At 36.6% G+C, this 23,786-nt stretch overlaps 1 protein-coding gene across 1 annotated transcript in view; it reads right to left on the reverse strand.

Moving 5' to 3' along the window:
- The window catches only part of WDR72 (WD repeat domain 72), a gene marked incomplete at both ends in the record, with an annotated part of 175,465 nt that overhangs the window by 60,658 nt on the left and 91,021 nt on the right, over nt 1-23,786 (reverse strand). The window contains 2 exons of the mRNA XM_084240161.1: nt 16,912-17,089; nt 22,598-22,677. Of these exons, the coding sequence (XP_084096287.1) occupies nt 16,912-17,089; nt 22,598-22,677 (258 nt within the window). The remainder of the gene's footprint in view (nt 1-16,911; nt 17,090-22,597; nt 22,678-23,786) is intronic.

The following is a 23,786-nucleotide window of genomic DNA, read 5'->3' on the forward strand; positions in this document are numbered from 1 at the left end:
TTTGGAAATTTTAGTGAAAAGGATTGCGTGTACTTCTAGGAAATCTCATCATGATCTCAGTGTAATAGCCATTTGTAAAAGAGCCCTGAACTGAGTCCACGCCAGGGAGCATTATTGGAAAATGGCTGCTCAGACAACTTCCTGGAATTCCTTTCTGTGCAAGTCAGCAGCTTGCTTGGCACGAGCTAGGTGCTAAACTGAGGCACTGGCGTAAGGGCATATCCCAAGGTGATAAAGTTTGTGAGTGATGACTTGAGTCTTAAAAGAAGGCAGCAGAATAGTAGCTTATGCTATTTAAATTATGAGATCAGCTTTCCTTCTTTTAAGTAAAAGGTGCAACTAAATGAGACTGTTGAAAAAATAAATTGGGACAATTAGGTAAGCATTAGTCACACTACCTCAAATTTGTACTTGGTGCTTGGGAGTGTGGAATAAATGATCCAGTCTCCCTCTTCATGACCCTTTCAGCAGTTTCTATCCTACATTTCATAGACTCCTGATAGTTCTCTGAGGGAACTATATGATTGATTCAAATTTTCTTTGTAAAAGATGTACTCCAGCTATGATTAAAGAACTGTTATATAAAAAGACAAATTTTTTACACTAATTTTTAATAAACTTGGAAACCATAAACACACTACTTACACTGTCAAATAACCATTTTTGTGTAGATCCAAGATTAATCTCTGTCCTTATGTTTAAATGTACCATTTATTAGAGAGGTCGCATCTGTGGTTTAATATTAGCAATGAGCAGTTGAAGTGCTCTTCTGCTTACCAGGATGAATCAGAATTTTTTTTCACTACAGAATTTATTTTTCACTAAAATACTACACCAAAAAGAATTCCATGTTGAAACCTAAAGCATATATATTTTATACATCTGTCTTAAATTTAGATCTCATGACTCATCAAATACACTGATTTCACTTTTAACTTTATAACATAAATTGTTATGTTAAACTATTAAAATATAGTTTGTATTAGTTGATTGATTACTTCATTTTACAAAGGTTCAAATGTTTTTGAAAGTTTAAAAATACCAATATACATCCCTTCTCAGTTTATAAAAGAAGCTCGCCTTTGGTAACAATCATTAGACATTTTTAAGCTTTACCTAGGAGAGGGAAGATAATTGTGAACATTGGCTTTATTTTTTAAAAATGTTTTGCAAGTTCTCAATTATGGCTGTGCAGAAGATCCCACACAAAGGGGAAGACAACTTAGCTCAGTTCATAGTGTTGAAATAATTTTGTAGTAACTTTCTGCTATTTAAGCAATTATGTATATGTAGATACCATACAACTCTTACCTCTAGGAATTTGAAATGGAAAGTTTTAGAACTTGTGACCTAAAGTAGCATTTTATCCTAAAGTCTATCAAAGTTTACTTGGCTTTTATCATTTCTGGATTTGATTTAAAAAATTAATCATTTTGGATTACTATTATACGTTAAAAGAGTACATCAAATTATGAACATTTATAAAGGTAACTTGTAAACCTGGGGAAATTGGGTTTAGGGAAGGAGAGGACAAAGAACGTGAGACTATATTCAATACAACTAGGAAGGGAAACCTGCCAATTGTAATAAATAAAATGACTTATGATCCCTTCAGCCTCTTCATATAGTAGTTATAAGTGGAGCATCTAAGTGCTTTATACCATTAGTCACTACTATATTGTAGCTTCATTTTTACATTTTCAGTACCTTTTATACTTGTGATTTATGCCTAAGAAGTAACTAGAAGAAACATATATGCCTTATATATGGATCCCTGGAGGAGACAGGACCCAACTAAGTAAACTTATTTTTTAAATCCAGTCTGTAATGGTGTTACCAGATACGTGGCTTTTCCAGTAAAACCTGCTCCTGTAGCTTCACTTTCCACGTATGGACTTCTTCCAGGGCTGTGCTGCTTTCTTAAGCTATTGCACAGTGGAATCTTATCCTTTATAATGTTTTGGAGAAAGCTGAGGGTGGCGCCTACACAATTTGATTTGGTGTAAAAATACACACCAAATCTGATTTCTGTTACATTAAGATGTTCTCTGACAAAATATACAGAACAAGAAGTGAATTGTTTTAGAAATATCTTGCAAGCTTGTTTCCCTGAATACCTGACCACTAATCTTAAAAAATGGATCAAAATCTACTTTAAGTGAATATTTAATAGATGATTTAATGGTCAAGTTAAGATACATTTTAAATGCTAAATATAAAAATGATTTGCGATTGCTTACTGGAACTATTTGTAATACGAGTGAACATATATAATAAACGAATATTTAAAGCAAATTTACTAGGGAAGAAATGAAATGACTATCTTCAATTCATAAACATTCTACATTCATCAAACTATATTTTTGATTAATAGTTGGCTTTTATAATCTGAATATCATCACAGTGGATTGCCATTAACAGTAAAAATAGTTGAACTCATTCTTTTAATGTCTAATATTTTTCTTATAAGTGAACCATTGGAAATATAAAAATGGCAATATTCTCCTAGGAAAAGGCCTAAACTAAGCTAGAGGGAAATGCATCAGTATTTCTAAATAAATGAACTTAGGCTTGTAGAGTCCATTTTTCTATATGACACCCCATGATTTGCAGAAAAGAATCTGGGATTAGCAAATAGCCGCTGCAGTCTAGTCTAAGGTCATTTTCCAGCAAGTCATACCAACATAGAAAAGGTTCAAAGTCTGTGTGGTACCCTAGTTCTCCTCCCAGTAAGATGGACAAAGTTTCATTTCATTTTGTGTGTGCAAAGGGAAAGGAAGACATGTCAAAACCTTCTGAGAAAAGTAAAGTATAAGTACTAGAAAAAAACATGCTAATCATTTGAAGATAACCATGCCTTTTTTTCAGTATCTGAAAATAATGCTCAAATGTATTTGGGATTTCTGAACTATCCCTTCCATCACAGTCCACTGTGAACAGGCTAATTTGGATAACTTGAAATCCAAGATCCCCAAGAAAATTCTAAAACTCCTTTGCATGTCTCTATATTAGACATAAAAGTGTTATAGTATTAAAGTAGTGCTATTCCCTAGTGGACTGATTATAAACCTTTCATTCTCTTTCAGTATCGTGAGAATACCAGACGATGAGAATACCAGACAAAAGCTAGTGCTTCTGTCTCTGAGTCACACAGGTGAGTAGCAATTCTGCTTTGCCGGTATTTTGCCATTATCGTCTAAGGCACTATTTCACAATACAGGGTATTTCATAGAAAAAAATAAATGATACTGCCCATTCTCAGCAGTTTGAAAGAAACATAAATCAATGGCATAAGGGAAGCAGGTGATGTAATGGCTCTAGACTTAAGTACCTGACTTGAAGAGATGGATTGTGAAGTTTAACCTTTGAAATTATGCATTGGATATTAATATAAACATATGGTGAAACACATTTCAAAGTTACCTTGCTTTGCTAAAATTCTATTCATTAAATCAAGATTTTTTTTTAAAAAGTGGTAGAGAGAAATGAAATATGTATTATTTCTGGAAATTGTATAATAGCAAGACTTGATATGGCTGGTCTTACTTATTGTTTCATTAGGGTTATTTATAGAAAAAGTTCAGAATGTCTACATAAAACCACAAAAAAAGAAAGGAAAAAGATGGTGATGAAAACCAAACTTGTCAATAAATGGTAAATGATACAAATGCTTCTAAAGGAGGTGAGGAATCAGACCAAGTATTAATATATACAAGTTGGGAAAATTTTGAGAACTCATTCATGGGTGGTGGGAGATTAAAATAATGACTAAATATAAAGGATGATAAATAATTTCTGATTACAACTAAGAAACATAGCAGCTCAGAGGTGTTACTAATATCATCTGGACTCTGGTGATTCTGATGATATTTGGTGCTATTTGGTCTAAAAGCAAGGGGCTACATTCCTCTCCTCTATGTAATGTCAACAAACTTTTTTTCTGCACAATGGACAACGAAGCATTAGTGTTCCATTTAATACTCCAGCTTCCTGAAGAGGAAATAAAATATTAAGAAAATGGAGTTCTGATTTACAAATAAAATACTAAACAGAAAGACACTCCGACATAATTTGGACACAGGGCTTTATTTCTTCTATTTTGCTTTCCACTTCGCACTGAAAATATCTCACTTTTCTTAAAATAATTTTTAAAGGCTCCCTTTAACTTTAAGGAAAAACCAGTGTGCTAAAACCTCCACATTTTAGGTGGCTCACCTCTGGACACAATCTGCAACAACCTCACATCCTGTACCTGACCACACCAAATCTAACCCTGTTTCCTGACCAGGTCACATTGTATGCCACTGTGTCTGTTGTCATGTTTTCCTTTTGCCTGAAATACCCTGCTCATACCAGCCTCCTCTTATTTGGTGTGAATTGGATCCTCCCAGAAACAGATGCTATTATGGCATTAAAAATATGAAAGGTTTATTGGGGAGCAACTACCAAAAGAAAAAGGGCAAAGGCAGAATTGGGCAAGAGGAGCTCTTCATTCACTATGCAGAGCTGATAAAATCTCTGTCACCCCACTGGAAACTCCAGAGCAAATATCAGCTGTTAGAAGTGATCTGCATGGGCCAAAAATAGCTGGCCCTTATTATCATCCCTTTTCTCAGTCTTGCCCCAAGAACAGTAAGACCTCTATTCCAGGGATGGATCTTCGAGTTGTAGCTGGCCTCACTCCTCACAGCTTCTAAAGAGATCTAAGCAGTGCATCTGTGTGTCTGCCACACCATTATTCTCCAAAGCACATGTAAATGTTTACTCTGGTGCAAAGTCTTTAAAAATCATCCCCAGGCAACTGGTGGCTACTTCTGTAGTAATGTGCTTATTAGTTCAGTAATACATACTCTTCATTTAATCAGTCAACAACATTGATTCTATGCCAGGCCAAGAGCCAGGCTCTCAGGACACAAAAAGGCAAGTGAAAGAAAAGAACAAGAAATTCTTTTGCTAATGGAAAAGATGGAACTGCTGTAAGACGATTCAATACACAGCCTGGGTAGGACTCTAACCAAAGTGTACCCAATGTGGTTGGAGCACAAGGAAGACTTGAGCAAGAAGAGCTATGGAAGAAACTTCTTGAATTAGTTGAGGGTCACTATTTTGGTTTTAGTGAAAGGCCTGAGTATACATAGATCCCTTTCCCAAAGGCAGTGGCACTGGCTCTTATGGGAAGGCTCTGGAAACTGCTGAGGCAATGGGCCTTAGGTTTCCCCAATGACTGCAGTTGGAGATCCATATTGGCATTTGGTGGGAATACAGCAGAACTGTCAGATGTCCTGCAGTGCTCAGGACAGTCCTTCACAATGAAAATTTGTCCTGACATTTCAGATGGTTCCAAATATTCTACTGAACATTCTTAGAAGGGAAGGCCCTGCTAATAATTTCCTGAAGCCAGATACTAATTTTATTTCACACATAGGAATCTTTTAAGGCTTTTAATACATGCTGAATTTTCCGGGAAAGTTACTAATCCTATATATCAAGGAACGGCTACATTTTGCTGTTGGTATTGTCCAGGTACTCCCTCCCTGCCAAAAAAAAAAAAAAAAAAAAAAATCCATTTGGACGTCCATGTCTCTGCCCAAGGGCCTGTCTGCATTAGTAGCTGTTGTTTTCTCAGCAGTGGGGTGTGTCCCTGTCAGCATTTTATCTTTTAGAAGAATCATACTGAAGCTTTTACCTACTGAAATGCCTATTATCTTATTATAAATGACTTACTCTTTGCATTTTCCTTTAAACCTTAGACAAATTATGTGTGAAGATAGGTTATAGTACTTATGAATTTCATTTTAGAATTATGAAGGGGGCATTAAAATAATATTTATAAAGGTAATACTGGGAGTGATCAGTCAAGGCCCACTATACTTAAATTTTCAAGACCTCATTCTGATGAAAAGAAACCTAAGAGGCTGGAAGAATGATCAGCTGCTAAGGACAAACTGCCAGGACTCCAGATTAGCAGAACTACCTGGCTGGAGGAAAGATGTTTCTCTGTAGATATAAATAAAGGACCCATGTTCATCTCTAACTGATAAAGGAAAGAATAAAGCGACAGCTTTTCATTGGACTGTCTTATTTCTCGTATCTTATTCTTAAGGATTGAAAAGGAAGCACTTTGCCTTCTGTTTTTGCCTTCAAACATGTGTCAGCATTAGTTTTTTCCTGGTCCCTCTCTAGGCAGATAAACAGCTCCTGAACTAAACAGATCAATCTACAGAAACACCCTTAGAAGAACGCTTTAGATGAAAACCACCATCTAGCTAATGATCTTTTCCATTCTCTTCCCACCAACAGACTATTAACATATTATTTAGCAGTTCTTCCATTCTGCCTTAGACCAGAAATCTTGGATACATTTCTGTCACCATCGTTTATCATTTATCTGTTCACTCAGGCAACATACATTTAAGGAGCACCCATCATGTACCATGTGCATGCCATGTGGTGCGTTTGCTGCTAGGAGCGTGAGATGAGTAATTCCAACTTTTGTCTTCAAGGAGTTCAGAGAGGTGGGAAAGAAAGGCAAGTAAACAAGCAGTTAAAATGTCAAATGATATATACTGTTTTAGAGTGAAATACACTATTTGGGAGGGACATATAGATGGAGTATAAAATATAATATAATAAAAAATTCAGTACCTTACTTGCGCTTTAGACATAGTAGTGTTTAATAGGAGTTGTTGTGAAGTTATTCAAAGTGTCCCAAGTTTGAAAATTAGGCAAATAGAGTGACAAGTTCAAATGGAAACTTGCAAAGTGACTTTCTGAGGGTAGGAGAGCTTCTAATAGCTTGAAGAAAAATGGATGCTTTTTTCCTTCAGTCACCACTGCTTTGCCATGTGACAGACACTGTGTTATCTGCTGAGAGTGTAAAGTTGGCAAAATGCTTGCTTTTTCTCTCAAGGAACTCAGTCCCTAGAAATGCCAAAATTGTTATCAGAACTAGGAATGCATGTCCATATTGACTAATGGAGTTGCGTTTGATGGAGGAACTAAAGTCACAGGATCAGCGCAGGGATAGACTCTATAGGACAAGGACTTGGGGGATCCAGGCTGTAGAGAGGGTTCCAGATTAGCAGCATAAGGGCTACTGACTACAGGACATCAGGAACGAATCAGAAGTACCAACAGGGGAAGATGAGTCAGAATCCAGGATATAAATCTAAATACTGAGGAGACAGTGTCTGATGGAGCAGCTCCTTGAATACTGCAGAGGCTGTAGTAGCTGAATGAGGAACAAGAGGATGAGTTCCAGGCAAAGCTTGGGCTGTCTTCAAAATCTCTTGTTGAAATCAGAACATGAAAAAATCAGTAGTGAAAAGCCAGCTAAAAAGAGAAAAGCTTTCTGGAGAGTTAAAGGCTAGGTTCATGCTTGTGTTTATTTTTAATTTTTTGTGAGCCTGGTGTGTGTACACCAAAAAAAATCCCAGGATGATGGCACTTGAAGCACAATGTTAGTGTATATTCCAGACTCTCTCTGGCTGCTAAAGAGAAAGCAAATTTCTGCTTTTCATTGTCTTTCTTTCTTTAGTAATGAAGAGTTGGCTGAATATTTCACACAAGCTACAATATTTCCCACAGTCCATTCAGTCTTCCATGCACTCAATAAACTCTTATTACTAGCTACTGGGTGAAAGACCAGCCTAGGTGATCAGAGAAAAAAAGATAAATGGACCCAACTCCTGTCCTTGAGGGGTCAGTGAGGGAAGGCCAGTCTCAGCTTGGGAGGACAATAGTGCAAAACACATCGATTTCAGCGACAGACTCTAGATCGCTTTTTCTTTGTCAATAAATTTAAATGGGTATGCAGACAATAATCAATAAAGTGGTGCCTGCACAACTGTTACCAAGGAAATATTTAACTCAATTCCTGGATGCTACCATTTCTGTGCAGCAGGCCAGGTTGGCATTCTGATTGCTCACAAGGAAAAAAAGACAATGAAATACTCTAGTTCTTCATATGCCAAGATGAAAATCATCAATCTCAATCTCTGTGAAAGATGAAACTACTTTTGGAAAAAGAACAGTGAGCTCTATCAGTCTTTCTAAGGCAATCCTGCCTTTAAGATGATACAGAAGGGGTAGAGGCAGTGAAGTTCAGAAGAATTTATATGGGGGGAAAGGGAAATGATGAAATAGCTCCATCAGTTTTACAAGAAGCTAAATATAGGGCAAGACATATACTAAGCCCAAATGACAACAGTTTTTTCTTTAAATATGCTAAATAATTTGTTTGCTTACCATATATAAATTCACCTTCACCTAAAATATAGTTTGAAGTTTAAGATTATCTATTATATAATTCAAATTTATGAAAAGAAATTCTAAATTTCCTTTTTTTTTCTTCTTCCCACACTGCCAACCTTTTACCGTTTCAACTAATACACAAAATCTTCTTCATTTCTAGCACTAGCCAGTTAGCATTTCAGTTCCCAAGTGTAAAACCTTCCATTTTGTAACCACTAAAACTTTTATTGGAATACATTTAGTCTACGGCCATACCACCCTGAACGCGCCCAATCTCGTCTGGAATACATTTATACTCCAAGTAATAGTCTTTATTTTTAAGTACATAAATAGTGGAATATCTACTAGTGTCACACCCAAAGATTATGGTGAGTAGATACAGTATTTGATATTTGCTGTTTAATTTCTTCAAGAGAATTTTTCCTCTGTTACGCCAAAAAATCTGGGGGTTTACTCCCTTATAAACCCCAACCTGAGAAACACTTATCTCTGTAACTATTCATATAGGAGGCATTTAGTATACATTTCCTGAGTAAGAAATTGTGAAAGGGGGATGGGGTAACTGGGAGACATAGCATGCCATGACCAAGAACCTGGATTTTTTTTAATTAAAGAAGTACCATTATTTTACATCTCTGGGGCCTCCCTGGTGACCCTGTGAAGCTATCTGCAGGCACTGCAGCACTGGTTCGATCCCTGGCCAGGGAGGTGACCACATGGTGCAGTAGTCCTCTCCTGACTGGCCCACTCCTCCCCTCAGCAGTGTATTTCAGTCTGTCTGCCTGTTCTGCTCCCACTGTTCTGAATCCTCTCACCACCACCCCCACCTCTGGCATGTACCCCAATTCTTGTATGCATAAATAAATAAATCTTTAAAAAATGAAATATTTTACATCTTTGTTAATATTTTGACAATATAGGATTTCTCCCCTTAAGTGTGGTCATTATAGCTCTCCCACCCCCAAAGCATCCATAGTCCTCTGCCATAGTCTCATGTGCTCTCCCACCTAACCCACCCTATTCTCATCTCTCTCCATCTATTCTTCCCCTTTTGGATGCCTCAGATCTACAGTCAGTTTTCAAGGGTTGGTTTTAAAGTTTGTTTTTACCCTTTGTTTGGTTTCTCTATATTCCACACATAAGTGACACCATCAGGTACTTATTTTTCTCTTGGCTTATTTCATTTAGCAAAATGCTTTCCGGCTCCATCCATGGTACTACAAATGGCATGATTTTATCCTTTTTAATTGCTGAGTAGTATTCCTGTGTGTGTGTGTGTGTGTGTGTGTGTGTGTGTGTGTGTGTGTGTGTGTGTGTAAGTAACATCTTCTTGATCCATTCATCTGTGTTTGGGCATGTAGACTGCTTCCATTTCTTGGCTATTGTAAATAGTGCTGCAACAAACATAGGAGTGCAGGTATCCTTTTGAATTAGTGTTTTTATGTTCTTTGAATAGATTCCTAGGAGCAGAATTACTGCAGCTAAGACTTCTAATACATGTTGAATAGTAGTGGTGAGGGTAGACATCTTTGTTTTGTACCAGATCTTAGTGAAAGGCTTTTAGTTTTTTACCATTGAGAATGATAGCAGCTAGGTGTCTGTCATTTATAGCTTTTATTATGTTGAATTCATTCCCAGGTTTTCAAGGATTTTTATCATAAATGGTTACTGAATCTTACAAATGCTTTCTCAGAATCTATTCATGTGGTGTTTACTTTTTGTTGATGTGATGAATTATACTGATTGATTTTCAGATGTTGATCTATCTTTTGTTCCTGATATAAATCCCTATTGGTCATGGTGTATAACCCTTTTAATGCATTGTTGGGTCTGAAAAACCTGAATTTTGAAGCCAAACTACCTGTGTTTACTAGCTCTGATGCTTGTTAAGGTAATAAGACCTTGGACAAATTACTTAACTTCTTTGCATCCATTTTCTTACCAAAAAATGGGTACAGCACTACCAATACCCACAGCATTGTGGCCTGCATCAAGTAATTCAAGGTGCATGAGGCAATTAGAACATACTAAGTTACAGCAATTTTAGTTGTTTTATTGTTATTGTTATTCTGAAGAGTGGAGTTTAGAAAAGGAAAACTTTAGCACAATGGTATTCAAAAAGGTCACAGAAGTTCTCCAGAGAAGAGATTAAAGACATCTGGGTTTCCCTGTAATGTGCAGGTTCCTCATTTATGCATGTATTAATCAGATGATTCTTGGAAGAAAAGGGCATAGGTAGCTTTAGAGGTTTCATTTTAACAAACACCTGCCTCTTCTGCTCCAATTTTTTGCTTGGCTAAATCATGTTTTCCCTTCAGGCAAATATCAGGCATCTTTTCTTCTAAGATGTCTTCTTGACCCCCAAAACTGGGTTAAGTGCGCATTTGATGTGCTCACATAGGCCTCTTCTGAGGCATATCACTCATTTTTATGGTTATCTTGATGCTAGTTTGTATCTTCAACTGGACATTTCCAATTAGTTCTCTCTGATATTCTAACTCATGGATCAATGAATAGAGGCATAGAGGAGTGATACAGAGGAATGATGCATAAGGACTTATTCAAGTTTTGAGATAGCATAGGGTATAACTAAGAATACCAACTTACCAGCCGTGTATAACCAATAGTGTATCACATCTACCTTTTTAGTACCAGCCACCCAGAGTCTGTGGCTGGAAGATACTTTCTTGCAAAAAGTAATGAGAAACACTGTAATACGCTTAAACTTATAAGCAATATATGTGTTATTAGTATGTTAATATTATTTCCATTACAAAATATATACACAAATAGAAGCTTTGAAAGAACAACATTAAAACACACACCTCCTGATGTTGCTTAAATAAGTTTGGCAATGCCATATATCCTATTTTGCTTAAGCTTGCATTACTAGTATTATCTTTGATTCATAATTTTTTGGCCGGGATGACTAATTTTCTAAGGGTTAGCTAATACTAGAAAATAAAATCCGTGGGTTATCTAAGCACGGAAACTTGAAACTGAACATAATCTTCTGGCACAATGTATGAGACTCTGCACTGGACAACACAGGAACCAAGTCAGGATGCCAGGATCAGTCTACTTATATTATTTCATTCCTGCATATCCAAACAGCAGATACTGTCAATTATACCTTTAAAATCATATAATCAGCATGTGATCCTTATCACTTCTCAATTTAGCCACCATATTTGTTATAAACTGCCATCATCTGGATTGACATAGCAGCTTCCCAGCTAAACCCCTAGCTTCTGTCCTAAGCCCCTGAACCACAGGTCATATGACCCCACTAAAATCTATGCCATTCTTCTGCTTAAATGGTTTTTCATTCCACTCAAGAGAGGAAGTCTAAGATGTCACTTTGACAAAAAAGAACTTCTCTTGTGTGTCTCTCATTATTGCCCAGCTACGTGATCCCTCATAACACATGGGAATTTCAGAGATGACTTCTGGGGTTAAACAAAAGATACTGGCCTCACAAACTGGAGATCTCAAGCCGGGGTGGGGGGGTGGGGGGGTGGGGGGGTGGGGGGGTGGGGGGGTGTGGGATGGGCAGCGGGGAGGGTGTGGAAGATGCATTTACTATACATGAAGACAAACAAGGAAAAGTTTCCTTGTCAGGTAGTCAACTATATTTCAAAGTGTTTCCACAACTAGGCAGATTTTCTTCTGAGAAACTCTGTAGCCACTGCCCCTCATTTAGTACCCCTAAGTGAGTCCATCAGCTGATGGTCACCAGGACCACAAAACTTTTCTGTTGAATGGACAGTTATTTCCTTACTTTATTAAATGGAAATGAATGCTAAATAAATAAAAAACGCTAAACAAAGAACGCATTTTCATTTAATTTTGTAGATACATCTTTGAAAATAATGTGTGTAATAAAGATTATTTGCACTACCCATATATGATGCATCATCTTCACAACAGCACAGTTTAATGTGAATTTAAATTCAGCCAGTAATTCTAAGGTGACAGTTTTATCTACAGAGACCTCCCTTTTTATTTCAACCAATTTATTTAATGGAACAATTTAGTGCACTGTATTAACTAATCCAAATAGCATTCAAAGAAAAAAGTAAAGGGAAATAACTTTGAAATGTATTTTAATAATAGAAGTCATAGCTGTTTTTAAAGCAATGAATCTTAGCTTCAAATGTGAGTGTTAATTGTACAATTTCTTGTTAAGAGATTCAGGAAAGATAGCATTGTAATCATTATAAAAATGTAACCTCAGAAAAAATTTGAGGTCATAAAATACTGATACACAAATACTGATACTTCAAATATAATACATGCTATGAAATCAACTAGAGAAAACACGAAAAAATAAATGACACAAATTATAAAGTTCAAATTCACATTATGCTTCAGCTCTCACTTCACGATTTCCACTGCTCTCTAGATGCACCTCATGTTCCAGTAGTTTCAGAAACCCGGTGATTTTCTTTATTATAGGGACTGAGATGGCAAAGACTGAACATCCTGCATTTTCTTTGGTAATAGAAAGTATGATTTATGAGTGAGGAAAATCTAAGAAAACCGTTTAGTAAATTATTCAATTTTCAAATCAGGCTGATTTAAGGCAAATTTCCTTCAATCTGTCAGTTTGAAAAATGCAGCTTACTGGATAAGAACTCAGTGTTTAAGAGAACATCTGAATTTGTTTCCCTGTTTTTAGTAATTTTGAGACTTTAGGCAAAACACATTAACATTTCTGATATCCAGTTTTCATTTAAAAATGGAAAATAATATATTTCAAAGTGCAAGATGTACAACACAGGTGGCACTCAAGATAACTGGTACAGTGATGGACTTTCTGAAAATACTGTATTTTTAAAGTGTATGAAAGAAACACAATTACTATGTCAAATAAAAAAATTAATGAGATAAATCTTCATATACTATGAAATATCTTCATACTGTTTGTTTATACACATTCTTCAAATGTTGGAAACTGAGCCTTAGAGCTCATTTTGATTGTGTAAGAATTTAAGGACAAAGTGAGGTAACACTCAGAGTACTCAAAATTTTCCCTTATGATCTGTTGTCATAGTATTAGAATGCTAATAAACTAAATAAACTCATATACAGAGGCCCAGTGCTAACTGTTACACTATGGAACCTAAATATACTCATATAAAAGAAGTTTATGAAGATGCAAACATATTAAAACCATCATCTGTTACTTTCCAAATGATTTGTAAGTGATATTCATCACCAAGAAACCAAAAAAGAATAAAATTGGGGAAGTGCGGGAAAGAGGAATAAAACTCACAGAAAACAAATGAGCAGGAATTTGATAAACCCAAACAACATAAACCTCTTACCATAAAAATTGCAAGGTGATGGATGTTGGACTGACACTGTGGCTGACTAATCTGCCCATAAAATTTGAAGAATATTCACAACCAGCATATACCATCTTCTTTACCACTAAATCAAATTGGTCTTTTACTTATTTCTCTAAATTCCATGAAACAATTCAGTAAATGCCACTATAATAAAGGTCTAAAATGTTTCCTATAATTTTACTAAATTCTTCTGAATAATTTTAAAAAGGAGTCTTTTCTAAAAAGGGGGTAAAGAGAGACATTATTAGCCAATATGGTATTGCATGAAAATTTTCCTCTTTGATGACTGTTAGGTTTCTCCTTTAATAAGCTAATATAATTATTGTTTTCTTATAAGCAGCATTTCCCATGAAAATATATGCTCAGCATTTTGTGAATGTTTTCTTTCTTTTAAGTAAAATATTCTAAATTTTATCATCCAGCATATAAAACACCTCTAATATTTTTGCATTCCATAATACTCATTACTAACTTGAAGTTTTCTTTTAACATTAACAATGGATTGTTCAATAATAATCAAAAGACTACTGTGTCTTTAGTCATAGTAAGACTAAATTTCATAGTGCCAACAATTTGTTATTTTTTAATAAAATTTTATTGATTTACTACTGTTTAAAGCACTCTTTCAAATTTGGGAATGTGAATTCACAGCTGTACGTGTGTATAATTGTCACCTCATCCACCTCCTAAGTTCTAGTGCCTTTCCCACTATTAGATTTACCCCTCTGTTCTCCCCCCCCACTCGCTTCCACTTTGTATGGAAAAAGTACCAAACATTCTTAACCAGGAGAATCGGTTGCAGCAGAACAGGGCTCAGTCTGGTGAAACTTCAAGTAATGGGTAAGCCATGTGTGACAATAAAACGTATGAAAAGTTTCACTTACACAGCCTGCCATGAATTTCTTACTAGGAAGAGGGCCATGGACTGGTGGATTAGTTAGATATTTAAGATTAGGAGTAAGGCTCACAAATGCCACCTCGTGGGAGTTAACACATGATGAATGACACCGTTTGTCTTTGCAGAGTTGGAAGAAACCTGTCAATGACTCTAACAGGCTTCTCCACATGAATCAAGAACTCAAATGTAGTCATTGGAAATTAAAGAAATTTTTCTACATCTTGCTTAAAAACTGAAATGCAATTATAGTCATATCATGTAATAAAAAAAGAGCACTTTAACAAAAGTGAATTTGCCAGATAATTAAACATAACTTCCACCAACCAAACAAAATGACTTGAATAGTTACCTAGCTTCATCAAATTAGTTACTGGTTTTATCCTCATCAGTGACTGTTCTGGCCTTGTACCCTAAAAAAACTACCATCTGAGGCTGCACCCCAGCATCCACACTTTTGACCTTCATCGTCATGGAAATGGTGACAAAAAGTGAAAAGGGAGAATAGTCGGGGAGACAGGATGTCATGAGCAAACTCCACAAACACTGGTTTTAGGGACACCTGTCCCCACCCCAGACCAAAGAGCTCCAAGGCCTCCCTGGTGGCACAGCGGTTGAGCGCTGGGTTGCAAGGCTGCCCACAGCCTCTGCAGTGTCGGTTCGATCCCTGGCTGCTGGGCGAGGGTCCCACATGGCGCGCAGACCTCTCCTGCTGCCCGCTGCTCTCCTCAGCAGTGTACTTCCATCAATCTGCCTGCTCTGCTCCCCGCTCTGGCTCTGGTGAATTCTCTTACCCTCCCATGCTTCTGACTGTACCCAGTGCTTGTGTAAAAAAAAAAAAAAAAAAAAAAAAGATACACTTCAAAGAGCTCCAAGGCACCAAGGACTACAAATCCCATAATGTCATCACCACTGAAGGGAGAATTGCTGGGAACTAAGGGTGGAGTTAAGTAGTTAGTCTTGGTATATAACCAGAGACATGTGGGCCTTGGGGGTTGTTGGTTTTTCACCATCCTTCAGCATGCTATGGGGGTCTCAGCTCAGAAGAACTGGTAGGATGCATTTTCCAGTTTCTCTCTCTTTCTTTATCCCTGGGTTAGTCCTCTCTTCAGTTCCCCTTTTTGTAAATTAAGCCCTTTATTAACCTTTTGTTTGTGCCTGCAGTTGAGTCTCATTATAAGCACTTTTAAGCACACAGGTGAGGACTCACACTCAGACCAACCGATTTCACATTGGGGTTGCCCTGTAACAGCCTTAGGAAATATTGTACCTGTTATGATCTTTGTCCTTCCTCAATAAACCTGTCCTCCTACTTAATCCTTTCTCACCACATAATGCCTTCCAAAAAGCAACACCAAATAAAAGAAAGAAAATCTCTTTTGAGAGTTGAAATAAGTACCTGGAAAATTTTTTTTTGTTTTTTAATAGAGGCATGTTTTATTTGTTTGTTTGTTTGTTTGTTTGTTTTGTTTATACAAGCACTGGGCACAGTCAGAAGCGCGGGAGGGTGAGAGAATTCACCAGAGCCAGAACGGGGAACAGAGCAGGCAGAAGGACCAAAGTACACTGCTGAGGGGAGCAGCGGGCGGCAGGAGAGGTCTGCGCGCCATGTGGGACCCTCCTCTGGTGGCTGGGTAGCAGCTGGGAATCGAACCGGGGCTGCAGAGGCCGCGGGCAGCTTCGCAACCCAGCGCTCAACCGCTGCGCCACTGGGGAGGCCCAGTACCTGGAAAATTTTAACAAGCTGGAGCATATAAGTTTGTATCATGTTTTCCTGATAAAAATATATAATTAACCATATTATAATTTGTTCATGAAAAGTTTTCTAGCAGTTTAAAATCAAATTTATTACTCATTTTTTTACTGTCTCTTTTTTTAAAATCACAGTGAGTGGACTAAGAAATGATACCATTTTATATCAGAATTTTAGATTCACTTGCTAGACATAAAACAATAACATCATCATTATAAAATTACAATGATAATGTGGTGCAACTATAAACTAGTTTAGTGTTTTCTTCTACTATGTTTCTTATTTTCACAAAAGAAAAAACAAATAGCATAAAGCTATTATTAAGGTATCAGATGGAAACAAACTCCAGACTCATTATTATCAGGTATCCTAATACTGTACATTCCATTAAGCTATTACTGTTAATCCTATTTTTGTTTTTATCAGTTAACTTCAGACCATTTTTATAAACAATACTTTTTTTGTTGATTATAATAGCATTTAAAAGTTCTTTTAAAACTTGGCAATTAGAAGAGGAAATTGATAGCAGCATAGGTCAGAAAAAGGACTCTGCTTGCCTTTTGCAGAAATGATATATTGTGAACTCATTCTTTAACACATCCTAAGTAGTAGAAAAAGTTATGATGAAAGAGCATGCCAATAAATTTTGCACTTACGCTGCAGAGGCAAACTATCTGTAAAACACTCTAACTCTAACTTTGGCAAGATCTGTATCAACTCACAGTTACTATTCTCTGACGTGGGTTCTGGTTGACTGTTCATTGGTGTCTTTCTCAAGGTCTTCATTTGCTGTTGAACTTCTGCCAAGAGAACAGCTTGTATTGCCTCCATTACCTGTTAATTGTATTTTTAATGAGTTATTTTTAATATTATTACAAATACTTAGGTGTCTGGTCCAAAATCTAAAGCCTAAAAATTTGATTTGAATAGGTTTCACATGAGTTGTAATGCTCCGCTCAGTTCAAAGGGAATTAGCATCTGAAACAGTTGAAATGCAGAGATTAAGAACTGGCATGCAACTGTCATACTGTTCTTTTGCAAGAGATTCTAAAAGGGAAGCTGAAGGGTTTCTCAATTTTCTCTCCTAAGATATTTTCATTCCCACCAGAAGACAAAGAGAATTTATTTGAATATATCATATTGCTCTTAAAGACAAGTTTAGTTCCTAATGTCCAGCTCTAAAGTATTATTCAGCTAAAAACACATGATTTAGAGTAGGTTTACACAGGTTTAAAATAAACAACTAGTAATAAATCTCAACAAACTGTGTGAACATGTGTAGCTTAAAATATTGCAAAATGTGCCTGCCAATCATTGTAGATGCCTAGTGAAAGACCTGTGTGTGGGTGGAGGAGAGATGCTTGTCTTGGGGCATCTAATTCTAAATGTTCATTTTTAAAATGAACAACCTTTGACATGACATTCAAGCTCACACAGACTTGGTCCACAGACCTTCTGACATGGCGTCTCTGTTCTTTTTAGTACATGTCTACCTAAGGTTCCATACCCTTACCCTTCAGTAAATGCCAGTAACAGTATAAATTAGCCTCTTCTTGGTAAGAGATGAAGCAAGGTCTGGGAGTTCAGTAGGATTCAAAGAAAGTCATGAACTGAATCAGTGAGAGAGAAAAAGGCACCACTTATGTAGGTGAACTTGGAAACTCATCCCATTATCCCATTATCCTTCCCACTAACTGGCCAACAGTTAAACCTTTCATATGGCCACATCCCAATGTTGGCTCCTTGTCCCCTCAGAAGTTGTCCTGTCACAATTGTCACTGTCCCCTCTGCATTTTCCCAGGTCTCCCCATAGGATACCTAGAGTTGAGGCTTTGACACAATTCCAACTGAGTGGTTATTTAGAGATGCTGACACTGAAAACAAATATACATCCAAATATTATTCAGTCCCTTGTGTGTTATGGAAACTTGGGAGACTTTTAGGCTGCAGATACAGAACGATTATGCTGATGGTGGATTTTCACTAAACTGCTGGGGCAGAGGGAGCTAGACCCTGACTTTCTAAAATAGGATGCTTGCCCAAAACAGCAGAGTAGCTTCCTAATCTGATCATCAACCTGTTTTTGTTCAGCAGAGACTCATATGCTTAGTTATAAGAAAAAGCTAATGGATTGCATAACATCACACACCACGAGGCTACTTGTACATAATGCTCATTCATTACTTGTACATAATGCTCACTCAGACATCTCATGTGATAGCTATTCACCACTGTCAGAGCTACTGCATACCATGAATCTAACATATAGCTTTACATATCATGATTTTGGTGAATCATGCCTATTATTATCTACCATTTGATGAGATATGATGTTAAATTAACTATTAGACATGATGCTCACTAATGTACACTATCACAATATAGGTGAATTCTGTTTATGTCTATCCTATGATGGAACAAACTGTTAATCATCCATGAATTATTTCACATCACTCAATTGATTTCTTTTTAACTTTGCCAGCATTTTACTTGATAGCATTGCTTCTAAGATATGAATGATGCATTAAAAAGAGAATTGAATCAGTTGTGAAAAGACCCACATTCTGACCTAACTATAGTTACTAGAAATGCAACCTTTGGCAATTGATGTACTACTCTGGAATTTTATGTTCACACTTAGAAAACACAGTTTGCAATACTGGGAGGCCAGAGTGAGAACTTTCAATCACAGAATCTGGTGTGGAACTTGCTCTTCTATACTTATAAATCAGGAGACATTGGAGTATATCCTCTGACCTATAGCTTGTTTGACTTTGGTCTATGCCTCAGAATGGGGAGTTTGGCTACATGGCCCTCTGGGATTACTATCATCTCTGAGAGGTGCCCACACTTGTTAGTAGAATGTCCTCCCAACCAGTGGATATAATATTCTGTAACAATTTGGATCATTACTCTTCATTAAAAATATACAGGGATAGGGCCTCCCCGGTGGCGCAGCGGTTGAGCGCTGGGTTTCGAAGCTGCCCGTGGCCTCTGCGGCGCCGGTTCGATCCCCGGCTGCTCCCCGGCCACCAGCGGAGGATCCCACATGGCGCGCAGACCTCTCCTGCTGCCCGCTGCTCCCCTCAGCAGTGTACTTCAGTCCTTCTGCCTGCTCTGCTCCCCACTCTGGCTCTGGTGAATTCTCTCACCCTCCCGCGCTTCTGACTGTACCCAGTGCATGTATAAACAAAAAAAACAAACAAACAAATAAAATAAATAAATAAATAAAACATGCCTCTATAATAAATAAATAAATAAATGAATAAATAAAATAATTCCTGTCTAAAAAAAAAATACAGGGATATATGCAATTTCACTTAGTATTTCTAATTATTAGATTTACATATAATGAACACATGTTAAACTGTTGAATTTTAGGGCTTCTGGACATTTTTATCACTACAAATACATAGCATAAGATAAATAAATATGAGGGGCTCCCCTGGTGGCGCAGCGGTTGAGCGCTGGGCTGCGAAGCTGTTGCAGCCTCTGCAGCGCCAGTTCAATCCCCGGCCACCAGGCGAGGGTCCCACATGGCTTGCAGACCTCTCTTGCCACCCACTGCTCCCCTCAGCAGTGTATTTCATCAGTCTGCCTGTTTTGTTCCCTGCTCTGGCTCTGGTGAATTCTCTCTCCCGTGCATAATGTATAATAAATAAATATTAAAAAAAAAAGAAAAAGAAATATGAGTATCATCAAAAACAAAAGGAAGCAGAAATACAGGATAAAATATATCAGCCACAGGATCAGTAAAGTCAGTCACAAAACGTTAAAGTGAATACCAAATGGCACACAACTATTTGGAGCAAACTCAAACAATACACTTTAGGCTCAATGTAAAATTAGTACTCAGCTGAGATCCAATCCACAGAGCAATGGCACATCATATAAATATGTAATAAAATATATTGAAAAAATATAACCTAATATATATTATACATAGTATACATTGCCTAATATATATTATCTATTGCAATATTATATTCTATAAATATAACAAAAAATATAAACTGGAAAGTAGACAGTTTCTATCAACACTTGACTTCATCTAATGTGCGTGTAGCATATATATGGTAAATTCTGTAAATTTTGTAGATAGTAGGCATGGAATTTTCTTTATCATTTAAAAAGAATTTTAGACAATATTTTATATAACTGTGATTTATCAGGAGCTAGAATTAAAAGCACCATGAATATTAAGCTATTTTTACAAGGAATTATTACAAGGATTGGTTAATGAAGCATTTAATGGATATTTCCAAGAGGCTCTGTTCTAATGGGCTTAGGAATTCCCATTCCATTTTACACCTGAGGGAAATAAACAATCAAGTGAAACCTATCTTATACACTCATTCGTCAGCTTAGTGGCAGAGATGAGAGGAGAACTTTGCAGCTTAGATTTCTAATAGAGTGAGTAATAAATACTCCGGTAATACTTGTCCTGCTGCCAGCATTTTACACAAGATCATAGAATCATAGAAACCTTAAGTGTCCATTAGTCCAAACATGTCCAAACCACATTAAAATTTATTTGAAGGTTAAATGAACAACTACAAGAGATCTTTACTTAGAGCAATTGAAGATAAATGTTCTGTGGAATTCTTTTCCTTAGGGATTTTTTTTTTATCCTTATTGAGGAATTCCTTGGTAACTGGGACAAAGATCTTACCTTTAATAAGGACTCTTTTAGGGTAATTGCTAATATGTTGGTAAAGGCAACATGTATCAAAGTTTATTGGATTATTACAGAGAATTTTTAGTGTCATACTTTTTTTGTCTTCATTAAATTTATTTGTCTTCATTAAATTAATTATGTTTATTGAGGCAATGTTTGTTTAAAAGGCTGTATATGTTTTTTTTAATTTTTTTTAAAGATTTATTTATTTATGCAAGCACTGGGTACAGTCAGAAGCGCGGGAGGGTGAGAGAATTCACCAGAGCCAGAGAGGGGAACAGAACAAGCAGACTGATGAAATACACTGCTGAGGGGAGCAGCAGGCGCAGCAGGAGAGGTCTTCACACCATGTGGGATCCTCGCCGGTGGCCAGGGATTGAACTGATGCTGCAGAGGCTGCGGGCAGCTTTGCTGCCCAGTGCTCAACCTCTGTGCCACCGGGGAGGCCCAAGGCTGTATGCATTTTAGGGATATAGGTTCACAGAGTTACAGAGGCTTTTTTGTGTAGCAATTCATTCAGTTATTCATTCAGCAAATATTCATTGACTGGCTACTGTCACTATCACACTGATGAAAGAGGGCTGAAAGAGACAAAATTCCTGTTCTCAATAAGATTCTACAATATTAAGAAGATAAGTGAGCAAAAAAAAAAAAAACACATAATTTCCATTATGAGCAAACCCAACAAAACAATAAAACTGGGTAATGTGATCATTATTGGTGTTGTGGGGTGGGTGAGGGGTGGGGGCAGGAGTGTTGAGATAAGGGAAGAGTTCTCTAAATAACTGGTTTTAGAGCAAATACCAGAATGATGATTAGAAAAATGAGAATTGCAGTTGAAGAGAACACTGAAGTGGAAATGAGGTTTGGAAGTTAAAAGAAAGGTTGACGTGGCTGATAAGAACAGAAGGATGACGAGCCAAGAGGCTAGGGGAAAATCATGCAGAAACTCATTAGCAAAGTAACAAGTTTCAGTAGTCATGTGTATAGTGTTTATCTAGTTCTGTGGTATCAATTCCCATAGTTCCTCCTCACTTATCTTTATTTTCCTATAACCAAGAATGACCATTTGTAATGGGACTTATCACTATTCTCATCTTAAGGATTTGGTATTTATCAAATTCAAGAAGGAGAACAAAGTTCCAGTAAATATTTATCTAATCAATGCAGATATTTATAATATAATTTAAAAAAAATACCCAGTGAGCTTTTAGGATCTAAAATAACAAGAGAGGATAAAGGACTTACATTGGAAATTGAGGAAACAAGCTCTCTAAATCAGCTGAAAGAGGAAGTAGTCTCAGGAATAAAAAAAAGTGATCTCTATTTACACATCCATGGTACATCTTGAAATTAGATGGTAAGCAATTTTATGCCAAAAGTGAAACACCAGTGGACATTAAGTTACTTGTAAAACATGAACCTTCCTTCTTCAGTTCCCTCCAGACATACTCCCTACACTGGTGCACCCTTGTATATATTTTCAGTTATTTCCCTCATCTCTGTCTCTGAATTTCAACTGTTAAATGAAATGCACTGAGGACATTTTGTGAGGACAAGAATATCCATTTACTATACTCTTAGGTGAAGGGGAGAATGAATAAACCACAATAGAAAGAAACTCTTCCAATAACTTCAACAATATGAGTCATATCAGATCATACCTGCACAGACTGGTCTCTCCAACAGGAAATTAGCTTCAAAAGTGAAATGTCAGCCTCAGGTAGAAGGGGTGCATTCTTTCCTAGAAATATACAGAAAACATCTATATCTTGAGGGTATTGAAAATGAACATAACCTACTGGTCTTCAACTCTGGCTGCACATCATTATCACCAAGAGTTTTGTTTTTTATTTTTTTAACAACACCAATGTCAAGATTCAATATTTCAGATACTGGTTGAAAAGAATCTGGGAAGAGGCATTAATATTTTCTAAAAGTCCCTCAGATAACATTCATGTACAGCCACAGTCAAAAACCATTAATTAATTTATATGATTTTAACACCTATATTAATACATTTTCACATCAAATCAGTTTCCTCTTTATACCTTAAATCCATCTTTGTACCGTTATGGCAGCAGAATGCAATGACTAATATTCCCACACAAGACAGATCACCAAATTTTACAATTCCTCCCACATGCACCTAGTTTCTGAAATTCTGTCTTACCACGAAGCAGTATCTATCACACAGAAAATCACATAAAATATTTCCTTTGGTTTGTCCTTACCCACTTTACTGTGATCAATAGGTATAGCACTAATGTTTTAATTTGCCTCATTTTATGTATTATTTCTTTTGAGTTTGTCCTTTGAAATGTCCTTTCTATCTTTTGTCCTCAAGTTTAGTGTGAAATTTTAAGAGTGAGCAAGGTTTTGGTTTATTTAAATTGATCCATATTGTCCAGCAATCCCCTACACTTATTAAGTGCCTTTCCATGAATTGAAAATGCACATATTATTATCCAAATGAAAAAAGTCAATGAATTAAGGCTTTCTGATGACAGAAGTATATTATCTAGATGTGAGATCCCTCAAATGAGACAAGGAGGAATGAGGTCATATGCTAAAAAGAAAATTACCATAATTGTCTATTTAACATATGAATGTATATTTGAAATCCTGGTATCAACTACTTAAATAAGTATTAGGCCAATATGCTTTACATTGAATCAACTGAATCACCAATATGCATATATGTCCTATACATTATATATATATATATATGTTTGACTATATACACACATTTACATATGTGTTATGTTAGCCATCAAGGGACATATAATAGAAGATACCAGATAAAATGTAAATTGAGATCATGAAAGAAATAAATAAGAAATGTTGACTAAT

This window comes from Talpa europaea (assembly GCF_964194135.1).
Source record: "Talpa europaea genome assembly, chromosome: 8".
In the NCBI taxonomy this organism is placed as follows: Eukaryota; Metazoa; Chordata; class Mammalia; order Eulipotyphla; family Talpidae; genus Talpa; species Talpa europaea.